We start from the raw sequence: 15,927 nt of genomic DNA on the forward strand, positions 1-15,927 counted from the left end.
TTTAACTTCCTGGCTTACCAAAGGCAATATGATCACAAGACCACAACATATCCCATTATTAAATGTCGGCTGCATGGAAGCCAGGATTAATGCTCATGAGATCCAGGTACTTGCTCAACAGACTAGCCTTACAGCTCAGCTGAATGCATGCTGTTGATCACGGAGGATGAGCATATAAAGGATTCTGCCCTTCTTTACTAATGATAAATCCGCAAAATTTAACAAGAATATGCTTTATTGCTATATAAACAGAAAAATTTCACTCTTCTCTACTCTCTCCTAGATTCTCCCTCTTATATTAGATGGGAATAGAGAATTGGAGATAGCACCCTTCACAATGTTATAAACTGCAGAGAGCTTCCTATTGCAGTTATACGGAAAGAGTAATACTTTCTTCAATGGAAAAACCAGACAATTAATTCTCTAGTCTATGTTCCTCCTCCCTCTGTTCCAATTTTTTGGTAAGAGATATTTTAACAGTCAAAAAATAAACCCAGGTTCTATCTTTGCCACTGACTAGTTTCATCTCTGAGAGGTAACTTCCTTCTACCATTACATTTATCTTGGAAAGAGGTTTTATTTCATGTACTCTTCCTTTCCTAGACTATATTATTAAGATGGTATAGATGAATAGGGATGCGGCTTTCTTTCCTGTTTACACCTGGCTTCTGTGTCATCAGAGCCCTGTCCCTACTGCCCTGTATTCTAAGCTCCCAGAGTGGGTTTTCTATCATTCATGCACCCAGCTCTGCCTCAAAGCCCATAAGAGTTGAGTTGTCAGGAAAGAAGGAATCTAGATATAGCATATAAAAGAAAATGCAATTATAAGAGATGACATCAAAGTTGCACTTTTCATTCAAGCCTTAAGTCTAATAAGACTACTTGTTTTACTAGGAAAAAAAACTACACTTGCATTAGTTAGTTACCAAGGGATGAAGCTCAGAATCCATTGACACTGCTGCTGTTTCAAAAACTTGCAGAGAATTCACCAGTTCTTGGGCAGGGCCATCTCCCTTTTCCAGGAGGGACTTTCCATCTATTAAAACATATTGATTTAAGTGCATATTACCTTACCTTGCAAATAATTCTTTAAAATCTAGAGCCCACAGAAAGTTTTAGCACTCCCCCAAGTACTGTGGGAGAGTCTATTTTGCTTTATAATGTAAAATGAAATACCATGCCCTTAATTTAACTGCTGAGGTACTACACCTAAAGCAACTAAAGATGTTTAACATAATGATCCATTTCAAATATCTGTTTCTAAATATGTAATAGAAAAAGTAAAAAGCAAAAAGTATGCAAAATGACATGAAAATAAATTAAATGTTTGTACCAACCTTCCATTTAAAAACTTACCAGCTGGCCTGGGATAAACAGGTATAGGCATTGTTATTTTATAAGGACATACGTAATGAATATATACTGAAATTTGTTTAAAATGCAACTCGGAAAAATATGTACACACCAAAATTATTTATGTCGATTGTATTCCTCAATGGACCAACCATAGCATCCCAGAGATGTGGTAACTTCACTGTCATTTCACCACCAAAATGCTTCACTATAGTTGTCAAGGCAAATTCAGCTCCTCTCCGTTGTACCAGGTAAGGCTTCTGGGCCTAAAATTCAATGTTAGTTGAAAACGAAATTTGAGAAAAAAGTATAATGCATTTGAAATGTTATTAAGATAATTTAAAAGTCACTACCTAAGAATTCACAGTGTTACCATTAACTAATTAAGCAATTACTGGACATATTTACCATAACTATAAACATTTCTCAATAATTAAACTTACATGGGCATAAAATCCCTAACTAGATTTTCACATCCGAAGTAAAATACTTTCGGGGGCTTGGAGATAAGGAATAGACAAATATGTGCTGTTTCTAGAGACAGTTCTAAGTAACATGTTTTTTTCTTCTCTCCACCCCAAAGAAACAGGTAGAGAGAGGAAAAGGAGATAAAATGATGGGCCCTTATTTATATTTGCTTAAGGGATAGAATATGAGCATCTATTTAATTTAACCACAAGATTAATAACCTCTTACTTAGCAGTATTTTTTTTTTTTTTTTGCAGTACGTGGGCCTCTCTGTTGTGGCCTCTCCCGTTGCGGAGCACAGGCTCCGGACGCGCAGGCTCAGCGGCCAGGCCCCACAGCCCCAGCCGCTCCGCAGCATGCAGGATCCTCCTGGACCGGGGCACGAACCCGTGTCCCCTGCATCGGCAGGCGGACTCCCAACCACTGCGCCACCAGGGAAGCCCAGTAATTTAATTATAATTAAATAGAAAAGAAACTGTCCCCCCAGAAAGATACATATATATTTTTAAATGAAGGAACTATGTAAACCATGTAAGTATAGATATTAAAACTACAATAAATTTTTGATTAAAATTATGGGAAGAATATAGATAGTGAAAAAACCTTCATTCACAGAATATTTTAAAAGAAATATACACAATAAGCTAAGATTTTGGTTTAAAAAAAGAAACTTAAAATAGGCCTATACTTTATAGAAATATATTAAACACATGTCTTTTAGCATTGATAGTTTATTGCTGAACTCAGGTTAAGTTCCTATGTCTTGCAACCAAAAGAGCTACCTAGAGCATTCATTCCATTGTTAACAATGTGACTGTAAGATTTTCCAAAACCAAACACTTTTTAAAATCATCTTTAAAGAAGACTGTACTGTAGAATAAGTAGACCAATGAAACAGAATAGAGAGCCCAAGGAGATCCTTATACATACAAAGCATAATATAAAACAGAGGTACCATTATAAACCAGGAAGGAAAAGATTCAACGGTGGGATAAACTGGCTGTTCATGTGGGCAAATAAATTTAGATCCCTACCTCCCTCACATCACATAGTTAATAAATTCCAAGTTGACTAAAAGTCAGATAGGTAAAACTCTGACGTGTATAAACTTATCCTCTGAATATCAACAGCAATTCCTGACACTGATAGGACTGGGAAAAGTTAGCTTTCACTATTACTTAACATCTCTGTAGTCACTGTTATAGGAATTAGTTTATATTCATGAATGACTCTTGTACCCACTACTGAGAAGGTTTCTTGCCTAGGAAGATAATCATCAAGTTAAGCTGGTAAAAATAATAAGAGGCATGAGAAATTTGAAGAAGTTTTCAGTTTTTCTGGACCCTGTTGCTGCAGTACTCCAAAAAGTTATTAGCCCCAGTTCCTTCACTTAAAAATATTAAAATACAATTCTAGAAGCTGATATGACAATTTAGCTCTCAATCTGTAAGATATTTGTTTTAAAATCAGAGTATTCAAAGAAGAAAACTATTTACCTCATCAAGTTCAACAAGGATATTTCCACTACCTCCTGCAGGAAGATCTGCTATTTGAGCTTTTACTGCTTTGGGGGTAGGACCTCGCCTACTTGTGATAGCAAAAGCAGCTTTTTGATGCCTATAGAGTGTAATTATACCCCTGTGCTTGGTGACAGTATGATGCATTCCATCTTTTTCAGAGTTGGATCCTATTAAGGAAAAAGGTTAAATAACTTTTAAAGTATAATATAGGTGACCAAATGTTTCCTGCTCCAAAAGAGATACAACACATTTTAAAATTGTCTTTTAAGCCTCAATTTTTATAGGCCAATAATATTTTCTTTAGACAATGAAGTGGTAACAAAAATCAATAATTTATACCATTGAATGCTTTAATATTTGCATAGGACCATACTTAATACAACCAAATTTGCAGCATCATATTAACAACAAGAAATATTACATGCAAGAACGAAGGTACCTTCAGTTAAAAGTACATTAATTCTTTAAAAATGAATGCTTCCAGGCATAAAAAGAAACATTAAAAAACAATGCAAGTAAGTTTTCTTTTAAAAAAAAAAAAAGTCCATAGTTACCATGAATTCAGAAACACCAACCACTGCAAAATATTGCTGCCTCACATAGCTCTCAGGGACAGGGATGGGGGAATTTAGGACTAAGGTATGTGAAGAAACATTGGTCCTTGAGATTAGCCTACAAAGAGCAGTTACTTTCCATATAAATTTTCTGGATGAAAATAGAAAAGCTGTTTAAGCATTATTTGCTAAAGGTAACAGAGCCCACTTATCTCATAAGACATGTACTAAATTAGAGAAACCAGAATTTTACAGGAAGAACTTTTATTCACCACTGGATATAATTAAGTTTTCTAGCTCTGTTAACAGTAAACCCTATAATTATGGTCTTGAAAGAGAAGTTAAGCGTTAACACCTGTCTCATAGAATTCAGTCATTTTATATATCACGTCTTTTATGAATAACTTATTTAAGTTAAGAGGTTGTGATTTTATTAGCAATATGTGCAAATTCTCTCAAAATGGGAAAAAGCTCCAACATAAACTGGATTTGTGCTTAAATTATACCTGTAAGTGACTATAAACAAATTTAAATGGTTAATTCTTTCTCTACCCCAAATAAAACTTTAGATATATACCTTTAGAATTTTCCTGGCCACTTTGTGTTGGTACTGGACACGTGACAGAAGGAGTTAGATATGGGTCCACACAAAGTGAGCTACAGAGATTTTTAATAATTTTTGAATTGGGACAGGGCGTCCTTCTTGTGCACTGCTGAAGCAGTTTGGCTATGCACTGAGCCGCGTAGTTCTGCACTAGAGTATTCTCTTCTTTTTTAATTGTCTCCATTAATGGTTTTATAATAGGATTTAATTTCTCCGGAAGTTGCTGCAAGCTTACAACTGCACATGCAGCAAAAGTATGCACTCTCAACTGCAACACCTGCCACTCCTGGTTGGTCTCTGTAACGGTCATTTGGACCTGCTGTCGTTTACTATCTAACTGCTGTAACACTTGAAGATTTAAATCGAAAGATGACGTGACTTCATTAAAAACAGCAGTGACCTATTAAAAAAGAGAAATCAAAAATCATTAAGGACATCAACCCCAAATAGCCTGTAAACTCCTAAAGGGCAGACAACAAACTTTCTGTTTCAATTTTAAGTTCCATGATATCTAGTACTATTTTAGTATTCAGTAAACTAAATAAATGTCTAAAACCTTCCAAGTAAACTTTATTTTATTTTTTATTTATTTATTTTTTTGTGGTACGCGGGCCTCTCACTGTTGTGGCCTCTCCCGTTGTGGAGCACAGGCTCCAGACGCGCAGGCTCAGTGGCCATCGCTCACGGGCCCAGCCGCTCCGTGGCATGTGGGATCCTCCCGGACCGGGGCACGAACCCATGTCCCCTGCATCGGCAGATGGACTCTCAACCACTGCGCCACCAGGGAAGCCCTAAACTTTATTTTAATCTGACTTAATTTAACATTAGTATTATATTGTTTAAGAAAGACAGTTTCTTGAGAGACTTATTATATCTAATAAGTTTGAGTGAAAAATCACACACAATACCCATATAGTGAAATGAGAACGCTGTAAGCAAATATAAACCAACAGTTAAGAGAGGATGGTACAATAGTCATTAATTATTTAATTACCAAGAGCTGCTTAAAGCTGTAAGACTATGGCATCAGACTATTTTACAAGCCCCATTAAAAGAGTGTTCAATACATCTTCTTAAAACAACTTTATGAGATATAACTCACATACAATACACTCATTTAAAGTGTACAATTCAATGGTTTTTATTATATTCAGAGTTGTACAACCATCACTACAATTTTAGAACATTTTCATCACCCCCATGTAACCACTTATCTACTTTCTATCTTTATAGATTTGCCTATTCTGGACATTTCATATAGATGGACTAATATAATGTGTAATCTTTTGTGACTAGATTCTTTCATTTAGCATAATTCTTCCAAGGTTCACTGATGTTGTAGCATGTATAATAACTTCATTCTTTTTTTTGCCAAATGATATTACACTATATGGATATATCAGTTGCATTTTTCCATTCATTAGTTGATGAATGGATGGGTTGGTTCCACCTTTTAGCTATTACGAATAATGTTGCTATGAACGTTTATGTACAAGTTTCTGTGCACACATTTTTTAAATTACCATTTAAAGACTGTGTGATGGATTACACAACAAAAATAGTCTTCTTGTTTGATGGGTAACTGCAATCATAAAGGGGCTCCATAAATCCAATCTGATCAATGTTGGTCAGAAAAGCCTGTAACATTAAAGAACCTACCTTTTTTTTTAATGGAGAACCCAATTTTTCAGACTTAGAAATAATCAATTCCCTTATGGACAAGACTGATAATGCCAACCTCTATTATAAAAAGCAAAATAGGCACACAAATAAGATCTTCTTTTATCATTATAAAATACCAAAGACTTTAAATTAAGCTGTATCTGCTTCATCTTGATCTGTTCTCTACAAAGGAACATGATCACATACCACTTCTAGCTTATACTCTCCGCTTTGCTTTGTCTATTTTATGTGTTCAAGCTTTGCATAAGATTATTTGAAACAGGTTTCATTACTAAAAGTTTAAAAACATTGTCCTAAATACACTATGCTTCTGTCAATTTTCAATGATTCTAGGCAACTTAGGAAAAGCTTTCCAATTACCCCAAATTCACTCAACAAATATTTAATGAGTAATACTAAGAGATGAATATCAATGTCTTCATACACTCAAAAAATGTTGAGAATAATGTGGGAGACAGATACGTAAGTAAACAAGACAATGTAACATGAAACTGAGGTAGGTGCAAGTTGCTGTGGTAGCACAAGGATAGCTTAACTCTTCTTAGAGGAGACAAAAGTAGAGAAGGCTTGCCAGAGGCAGTTAACACTTATGCTAGGTTCTTAAACAATGGATAAGTCTGGAGTTATGGGGACATCTTGGCAAACAGAGTGAGGTAGGGAGTGCAAAGTGAGGCACTGTCCAAGGAACTGACAACAGCTTACCACGGCCTGAGCACAGGGCGATGGAGGAATGTCAAGAGATGAACTTGGGATGAGCATAGAGGCTGGAGGGTAGGGAATTTCTGGCAAAGGAAAGAGGAGCTCAGACACCAAAGTGAGAATGAGTGAAGCAAAGAAAGTGAGTGAGGGTGGTGTACTTCTGCAAGAGAATAACTAGGCTTAAGTGGAGGAAGTTTGAGAATAATGAGGAGAAAAGAGATGGGGAATTTAGAGAAGGTGTTTAAAGTAAGAAAAAAACTAAAATCAAGGAAAAAGAAAATAATGTTTTTAAGTAGGGGAGGGATGTGTTCAGAGTGGCACTAAGAATTTCATTAGTGTGGCACAGCAAGCAGGATGGAATGAACCAGAGACTGCCTGGAGCCTTAGAGATGAGTCAGGACCTAGTCATAAAGTACTAAGGCCTTTGACTGGGTTGTGGTGATCGAAACAGAGAAAGGATAAACATATGAAATTTTCTAAAAGGAAATGTTAACAAGATTTGAGACTGTGCTTATAAAGGGTTATTTTCTGTTAAAAAATAAATCCCAATTTTGGTTGTGTTAAGTTTGAAATGATAGTGAGATATCCAAGCAAAAATGCCTAATTGAAGAACATAAAAGATCAAGAGAAGATAGCACAGTACATGGTTAAGAACTAAATTGTGAGAATGGTGACAGACAAAGGAAGACCTTCAGGAAATGCCTATATGTTGCAGGTAAGAATAAAATAGGGATGCAAAGAAAGTTACAAAGAGCAGTGGCTCTTAGCCAAGGCCAAGACTAATCTTTTAAAATTGCTCTTCCCTCAAATATGCTCTTCTAGAGACTCTGATATCCCAGGTCAAAACCACTGGACTAAGGAAGCTGATGAAACAGAATAGGAGTTTCACTGGGGAGTGAGAGGTTTGAATAAGAAAAGCTTTAAGAGTCCATGTAATAGCTTTAGAAAGAAATGTCAGAAACAGTAAGAAGGGAACCCAGACCTTAAAGAAAATTTGAGGTTTTATTCCAGGAAGGCAAAATATGGGGGAGGGGAGGCAAAAAGGAGAAATTATAGAAAAACAACAATCAGAAAAACTCAGAAAAAAAATTGAAGCAATTTTAGCTTTTTTTCACAGGTGAGAACAAAAAAAATTTCAACTATATTATTTTTTCAATAAGAAAGGGGGATAAGAAATGAAGCATGCTCTTTCACAGCAATCAACACAAGTGAAGCAGCTGAGTTTCTGGTTCTTGAACTCATAAAAGGAAGAACTCATTTACACCACCTAACCTCAAAGACTTACTAAGTACAAAGATACAGTAATCAAGACACTGGTGCTAGCATAACAGACAAATAGACTGAACAAATAGAGCCCATATACAGACACACATTTACATTTCAATTAATTTTTGACAAAGGTGCCAAAGAAATTCCATGGCGAAAGAAAAATCTTTTCAATAAATGATGATGGAAAAATTAGGTATCTATATGAAAAACAAAACGCAATCTCTACTTCACACTATATATAAACATAAATATGGATGATTGAACAAAAACTAAAACTACAATGCTTTATAAGAAAATGTGTGTGAATAACTTCACCACTTGGAGATAAAAAAAGGTACCTTAGGTCACAGAACACAATAACCATAAAAGAAAATAACTGATAAACTAGACTTCATCAAACTTAAAAATATCTGCTCATCCAAAGACACCATTAACAAAATGAAAAGGCAAGCCACACAGTGGGAGAAAATATTCGGAAAGCATCTATCTGACAAAGGATTGGTATCCAGGATATATAAAGAACTCCTACAACTCAATAATAAAAAGACAACAGACAAAAGATTTGAACAGACATTTCAGAAAGGAAAATCAACAAACGGCCAATAAGACATAAAAAAGTGTTAAACATATTAGTCATCAAGGAAACACAAGTTAAAACCACAATGACACTATCACACAACCACCAGAAAGGCAAAACTTACAAGGAGTGACCATCATCAAATGTTGGTGATGATGCAGAGCAACCAGAACTCTCATATATTGCTGATTAGAAGGTAAAATGATACAGCCACTTTGGGAGAAGTGCAATTTTTTATAAAACTAAATAAACACCTCACCCTATGACCCAGCAATTCCACTCCTATGTATTTACCCAAGAGAAATGAAAATATGTCTTTAAAAAACTTGTACAAAAATGTTTATAGCAGCTCTGAGCTAAGAACTTGGAGTAGCCCAAATGTTCATCAAGCAGAGAAGGGCTTACACTAGTTGTGGTATATTTATACAATGAAAGAAAACTCAGCAATAGAAAAGAATGAATTAGTGATACATATAACAACATGTATTATTTTACAAAACATTGTGCTGAAAAAGATCCTTACACCAAACAGCACAGAGTGTATGATTCCATGTATATGAAATTCTAGAACAGGCAAAAGTAATCTATGGTGAAGGTAAAACCAGAACAATGGTTATTTGAGGGCAGGGGATTGACTGGGAAGTGTTATGGCACTGTCTGTATCTTGATAGAGGTTTGGGTTTCATAGGTATTTGCTTCTGTTAAAATTTATCATATGTTCCATTGGAGATTTGTACAATCCATAGTACATAAGTTTTACCTCAAAGAAGAACAAAAAAACATAACTCAATTTTAGTTAATGACACAAAAAAAGAGAAAAAAACATAAAAACTGAATTTTAGTTTAAGTGTACTGATATCTGTCTGTAACTTACTTAAAAATGCACCAAAAATTAATGGTTGAATAGAGGGGTAGAGAGTTGCATATATATGTGATAAAGCAAATTTAGTAAAATGTTAACTGTGTAATCTAGTTGGTAGGTATATGAGACTTCATTGTGTAATTCTCTTATGTTTGAATATTTTCATTGTAAGTTGGCAAAAGGGAGGAGAAGTACTCAAGAACTTAGAGAATCAATTTTTTCTATACTCTGCCAGTCTTAAGCAAAACTGAGAAGTGACAAAAATGTAACAGTTTTTTCTAATAAAGGTATATTGGTTTGTCAAAGCAGAGATAAAAAAAAAATCCCTTCCCCATTCTCTTATTTCAAGGAAAGTCAATACAATGAAATAACCTTTCTAAAGGGTAGTGATGACAGGCTACCAAGCCATAAATAGATTCAACAAATTAGTGTTTTTGTGGTAAACATGACATGACAAAGTTCTTATCCTTATTTCATGCTCTAAAATTAAGGTTACTTCTTTACTCACCAGGTCATTAGCTTGATCAATTGTAAAAACATTGTTGTTTACTCTATTACCAACTTCAATATGTGCATCAGCTAATGATGAAATAAGCTGTTTACACTCATTCTGCATTCGTGTGAATGGAACGGCAATTTCATCATAATATAAATGTTCTGAAAGGATATCAAGTAAACGTGGCTGCACAGCTAGGGTAACAGCTCTACACTCCTAAAATATAACAGACAACAAATATTCAGGGCAAATATGCAAACATAATTCCAGAAATGCATAAATCTTCGCTTGCAAACTACCAAGTCTAAATTTCTATTGATTTTGAACCTATATTCTCTTATCTCCCAGAACAACATAGTTATTAGTTGCACAGAGAAAAGGTATCACACCCAAACTACTCTAAAATTTTAATATGAATGACTATAGCACATGCACATGGAACTATTACAATTCCATTAAACTTTCCACTTAATTACTCTTACTTTATTCTGAATTTATTCCAAGTTTACATATATATTATATACCACAGATTTAAAAATATACAACTGTAAAAAGAAATCAGCCAGAAAAGAACACTTAGCATGCACTAAAAATGTTATTTAAAAACTCATTAGATTTCTTAACAGTTGAACCCACAGCTTCACATGCCATACTGTAGAAATGGATATATAATTTAAAGGCTACTTACCTGCCCCCAAATTTAACTAACCCTTCCCACTCTCTCTGGTTGTTGCCTGCCCCAACCAGAGGGGGAATGACCTCAGTGGTGAGCCATGAGGGGTTCTGTGGGATCTGGGTGATCAGCCTGGGCTTCACAGAGTAAGTCCAGAGAAGCTCTGTGAGGGTCCAGAAACCGAACTGTCAACACTTGCTGCTGAGTCTGAGAGGCACAAAAACACAGCATCACTGCCTCTCCAGCACACCGAGTCCTGCCTAAAAACAGATGAGCCTTGCTTCTTTCCAGAGGCAAAGCTGGGGTTTCAGTTGCAATAGAGCATGGCTCAATTACTTTTAGACACAGCTCTGACAAACTGCTAAGAGGCAGTAACAAGCAGCTCTCACAGCAAGTGCAGACAGTTAAATTTCCAGAATTCCAGTCAATGGAATAAACAAAGCCAGCAGGAAGTTTCTCTGATTTACAGAAGCAAGTCTTACACAAAATCATACGTCTTACTAGAAGTTAAAAATTAAAGGGGCTGTAAGGGAATGGCTTATTTGGAAACATAAAGATTTGGGTTTAAATGTGGAGATTTTATTCTTCCTGTGACCAAAAATCTGCCCTTGCTACTAGTCATAAAAATGGATTTCTATCACTCAAAGCCTCTTATCTTTTGTAGTTCTCAAGTACAAGACTGGGGGTTCTAAGAAAAAAGTCTAGGGTTAAAGGCAAATGAGAAACAATATTGCAATATAATTTGAATACTTTTCTATAAATGTTGGATCTTTATACAGAGAAAATTTTCACTTTTCTGTTTGTAAAATATAATGAAAATAATCCTAACAGCTAAGGAAATTGGTTTAAATTGTCTTCATTTATTTTTGGGCAAAATCTTACCTTCTGTAAAGCAGCCCATTCACAGATTACCAAAGCTACACTAATTCTCTGTAAGGCAGATTTGGAGTTCAAATGGAAGAGTAGTAACTGGCCAAGGGATTCAGCTGGTTTAATTTCTTGGGTTACCACATTTACACCTGGATCACAGATACAACAACAAAGTGCTCCTAACAACCTAAGAGGGAGAAAAAAAGAAGTTACTATAGAATTGCTTGAAGTTTCCCCTATTGAAGCTATAACTTTTCCCAAGGAAGACATAACTCCTATCTTATCTTCATAAAAATATATAAATCTTACTTTTAAAACTTCAAAAAAATTAGAAACTTTTTCTTATGCTTTAATTTTTTCCCTACTCTGTAACTAGTGTGATGGAGGAAAGACTGACAGACACATCAGAGGAATCTTTTGGTTAAATGACTTTTGAGTTTATGTATACTTACTTGGCTGCCATCATTCTAGCCCGCATAACAACAAAATCCCTGGTGGCAGGGTCTTCCATGATGGTGTCTGCACCTGCAATGTACTCCTGAAGTACTTCTTTACTCTGGCTTTGGCCTTGACGCACCTTACCACCTGTTTTTTCCTAGAGGGAATAAGGGGGAAGAAAACAATAATTAAAGATTAACCATTAAAATTTAATAGACAACATCAAAAACACTCTCATTTGTTATAATCCCAGTAAAATACAGTTCTTTTCACAAAATTTTAACGGATAAAAATTGCTATGCATTTTGTCAAGGTTCTAGTGATTTAATTTTTCCTTATGTTACAATAATGGTATCATGCTTATAATAAAGCAATACAGATTTCTTACATGGTTACTGTATTAATAATTATGAGTTGAAAAAAATAATAATAATTATGAGTTGAACATACAAATACATTATGTCCCTCTACACTTACCTTGGCTCTAGCTTTTACTTCAAGCAGCATATTTAAATCAATAGGTAAATGAGAAGGCTGCATCATTAAGCAAAGCCAAGCACCCATCCATGGACAAGCAGCTGCTACCACATACTGAACTGAAGCCTTGCTCAACAATTCCATCCAAACCTGCAGAATGAAAAGGGAACAAGAAAGTGAAATTTTTCTAGCAAGGCCTAAAAAAACCTAATACTTACTTTTAGGGATACTGAATCAAAAAAAAAAAAAAAAGTAGGAAATAGCACAGAGATTAATTTTAAAATTCAATATAGAGGCTTATTTTTAAATACTGTTTTTGGGTAGGTAGGTTCATATACTAAAAAAAAGTAATACACGAGAAAGTCTTTTAAAAAAGGAATGCAAAGTATTTTCCCCAGTATTTTATGAAAATCACTTAAAAAAAAAGATACCCATAAAAATAAGTTATCAAAATCTCAGTAAGTCTCTGAAATCCTTTGTATGTATCATAAAGCTCAATATGCAGTCCTATATTCAACACTGCTTCAATATATAATAGCTCCTATAAATAACCTCTGCTAAATTCAGAGGTAGTGATATCCTAGTATAAATTAAGAACAGTATAAGTCTTGATTCATGATCTTACTCAATAAAGCACCTTTTTTGATGCCTAGCATTAAATGGGCTAGGGCCAGCATGTAGAAATAATACCAATGTTAACCCAAGGCTGTTAACAATGAGCCACCTCAGAGGTCAGTGATTCAAGATTAACTTAACAGGTTTTAAAGGTACAACAGTGCCATTTCCTCCCATAAATATTATTAAATACATCAAATGTCTATTCTTTAAAGGTTCCAACACATATGAACAATCTTGCTAAGTAATAAAAAAGTACAAGTCTAAACTATGACAATCAGACTCTATATATTACCAATAAATCCCAAAGATGCTCTGCAGAATCAATAAGCATGTTGATAAACAGCAAAATGAGGGATGGAGAAAAGCAGCCTTTCCTTCATTTTATTCTCTGTATTGAGGCTATAAAGAAAGCGCTTAAAACGTTTGCCAGGTAGGTCACACAAGCAGCAGGGCTAACCAGGACTTAACTACTATATTCCATAAGAAGCCTATTTCCTTGTCTCATTTTGCAGATCTCCAGACTATTCAAATCTCTTGGATGATTTCTAATTTCTTAAAATCCCTGATCAACAACAGTACAGAGTTATGAAAATTTTTTTACATCTACCAAGATACTGGGAAAGGAGTACAGATATATTCACCATATACCTTGTGAATGAGGTCCAGAATTTCCTGGCTGCTTTCTAAAACACAAAACTGAAAAATGTGTCGAAGCATATCAGGAAGGATAGGTATAAGCCAAGATGAAGAGTTCTAAAAACAAAAACAAAATCAAAATTATAGCATATAATTCTTTGGTGTTAGCTTATTTAAAAAGCTGTAAGTCAAATAACAGAAGTACTACCATGAAAAGACTGTATGACTTCATCAATAATGTTCAACTGGTGATAAATTTTGACAAGATTCTGGAGCAACAATACCGCATTTACTATTCCAATGCTTTGGAGAAATTAAATGGCACACAATCGCTAGGAAGCTGGAGAAAGTCTGATTATGATTAACAACACTGAATTGTGCTTCTAATAAATTGAAATCATCCTCTATATGGGAGCAAGCTCTAACCAGCAACAACTCTTTGGTTACATTATATATCACTGCTCAGTCAGGGAAATTTGACAAATGATCAGATTACTGCTGCTGTGCTAAACAAACAGTTTAAGTTCTGTGTGCTCACCATTAACGCAAGTAATGAACTGTAAGATGATATCCAACCTAGAAAATTCAACTTTGAGTTCACTACAAAATTAAGGCAACTGTTCTTTTTTTTTTTATATTTATTTTTGGCTGTGTTGGGTCTTCGTTTCTGTATAAGGGCTTTCTCCAGTTGCGGCGAGCGGGGGCCACTCTTCATCGTGGTGTGTGGGCCCCTCACTGCCGCGACCTCTCCCGATGTGGAGCACAAGCTCCAGATGCGCAGGCTCAGCAGTTGTGGCTCACGGGCCTAGCCGCTCCGCGGCATGTGGGATCTTCCCGGACCGGGCATGAACCTGTGTCCCATGCACTGGCAGGCATACTCCCAACCACTGCGCCACCAGGGAAGCCCCAAGGCAAATGTTTTTAATCTATTTTGGGTTAGGGACCCTTTGAAAATCTGGTGAAACTATACACAGAGGAGGAACCAAGATGGCGGAGTAGAAGGATGTGCTCTCACTCCCTCTTGCAAGAACACCAGAATCACAACTAGCTGCTGGACAATCATCGACAGGAAGACACTGGAACTCACCAAAAAGATACCCCACATCCAAAGACAAAGGAGAAGCCACAGTGAGATGGTAGGAGGGGCGCAATCACAGTAAAATCAACTCCCATAACTGCTGGGTGGGTGACTCACAGACAGGAGAACAGTTATACCACAGAAGTCCACCCACTGGAGTGAAGGTTCTGAGTGCCATGTCAGGCTTCCCAACCTGGGGGTCCGGCAACAGGAGGAGGAATTCCTAGAGAATCAGACTTTGAAGCCTAGTGAGATTTGATTGCAGGACTTCAACAGGACTGTGGGAAAGAGAGACTCCACTCTTGGAGGGCACACACAAAGTCGTGTACGCATCAGGACCCAGGGGAAGGAGCAGTGACCACAGGGGAGACTGAACTAGACCTACCTGCTAGTGTTGGAGGGTCTCCTGCAGAGGTGGGGGTGGGCTGTGGCTCACCATGGGGACAAGGACACTGGCAGCAGAAGTTCTAGGAAGTACTCCTTGGCATGAGCCCTCCCAGAGTCTGTCATTAGCCCCACCAAAGAGCCCAGATAGGTTCCAGTGTTGGCTTGCCTTAGGCCAAACAACCAAGAGGGAGGGAACCCAGCCCCACCCATCAAGTCAAGTGGATTAAAGTTTTACTGAGCTCTGCCCACCAGAGCAACAGTCAGCTCTACCCACCACCAGTCCCTCCCATCAAGGCTCTTACATAGCCTCATCTGCCAGAGGGCAGACAGCAGAAGCAAGAAGAGCTACAATCCTATAGCCTGTGGAACAGAAACCACATTCACAGAAAGATAGACAAGATGAAAAGGCAGAGGGCTATATACCAGATGAAGGAACAAGATAAAACCCCAGAAAAACAACTAAATGAAGTGGAGATAGGCAACCTTCCAGAAAAAGAATTCAGAATAATGATAGTGAAGATGATCCAGGACCTCGGAAAAAGAATGGAGGCAAAGATCGAGAAGATGCAAGAAATGTTTAATAAAGACCTAGAAGAATTAAAGAACAAATGAACAGAGATGAACAATACAATAACTAAAATGAAAACTACACTAGAAGGAATCAA

The 15,927-nt window shown here is 36.3% G+C and overlaps 1 protein-coding gene across 1 annotated transcript in view; it reads right to left on the reverse strand.

Moving 5' to 3' along the window:
• BTAF1 (B-TFIID TATA-box binding protein associated factor 1) overlaps positions 1 to 15,927 on the reverse strand; it is a 90,141-nt gene that overhangs the window by 23,977 nt on the left and 50,237 nt on the right. Inside the window, exons 15-23 of the mRNA XM_024739534.1 lie at positions 13,810 to 13,914; positions 12,544 to 12,693; positions 12,081 to 12,223; positions 11,641 to 11,815; positions 10,098 to 10,301; positions 4,473 to 4,899; positions 3,318 to 3,508; positions 1,466 to 1,619; positions 927 to 1,036 (exon numbers count right to left, since the gene is read on the reverse strand). Of these exons, the coding sequence (XP_024595302.1) occupies positions 927 to 1,036; positions 1,466 to 1,619; positions 3,318 to 3,508; positions 4,473 to 4,899; positions 10,098 to 10,301; positions 11,641 to 11,815; positions 12,081 to 12,223; positions 12,544 to 12,693; positions 13,810 to 13,914 (1,659 nt within the window). The remainder of the gene's footprint in view (positions 1 to 926; positions 1,037 to 1,465; positions 1,620 to 3,317; positions 3,509 to 4,472; positions 4,900 to 10,097; positions 10,302 to 11,640; positions 11,816 to 12,080; positions 12,224 to 12,543; positions 12,694 to 13,809; positions 13,915 to 15,927) is intronic.

This window comes from Neophocaena asiaeorientalis, unplaced genomic scaffold, assembly GCF_003031525.2.
Source record: "Neophocaena asiaeorientalis asiaeorientalis breed wild unplaced genomic scaffold, Neophocaena_asiaeorientalis_V1.1 scaffold597, whole genome shotgun sequence".
Lineage (NCBI taxonomy): Eukaryota > Metazoa > Chordata > Mammalia > Artiodactyla > Phocoenidae > Neophocaena > Neophocaena asiaeorientalis.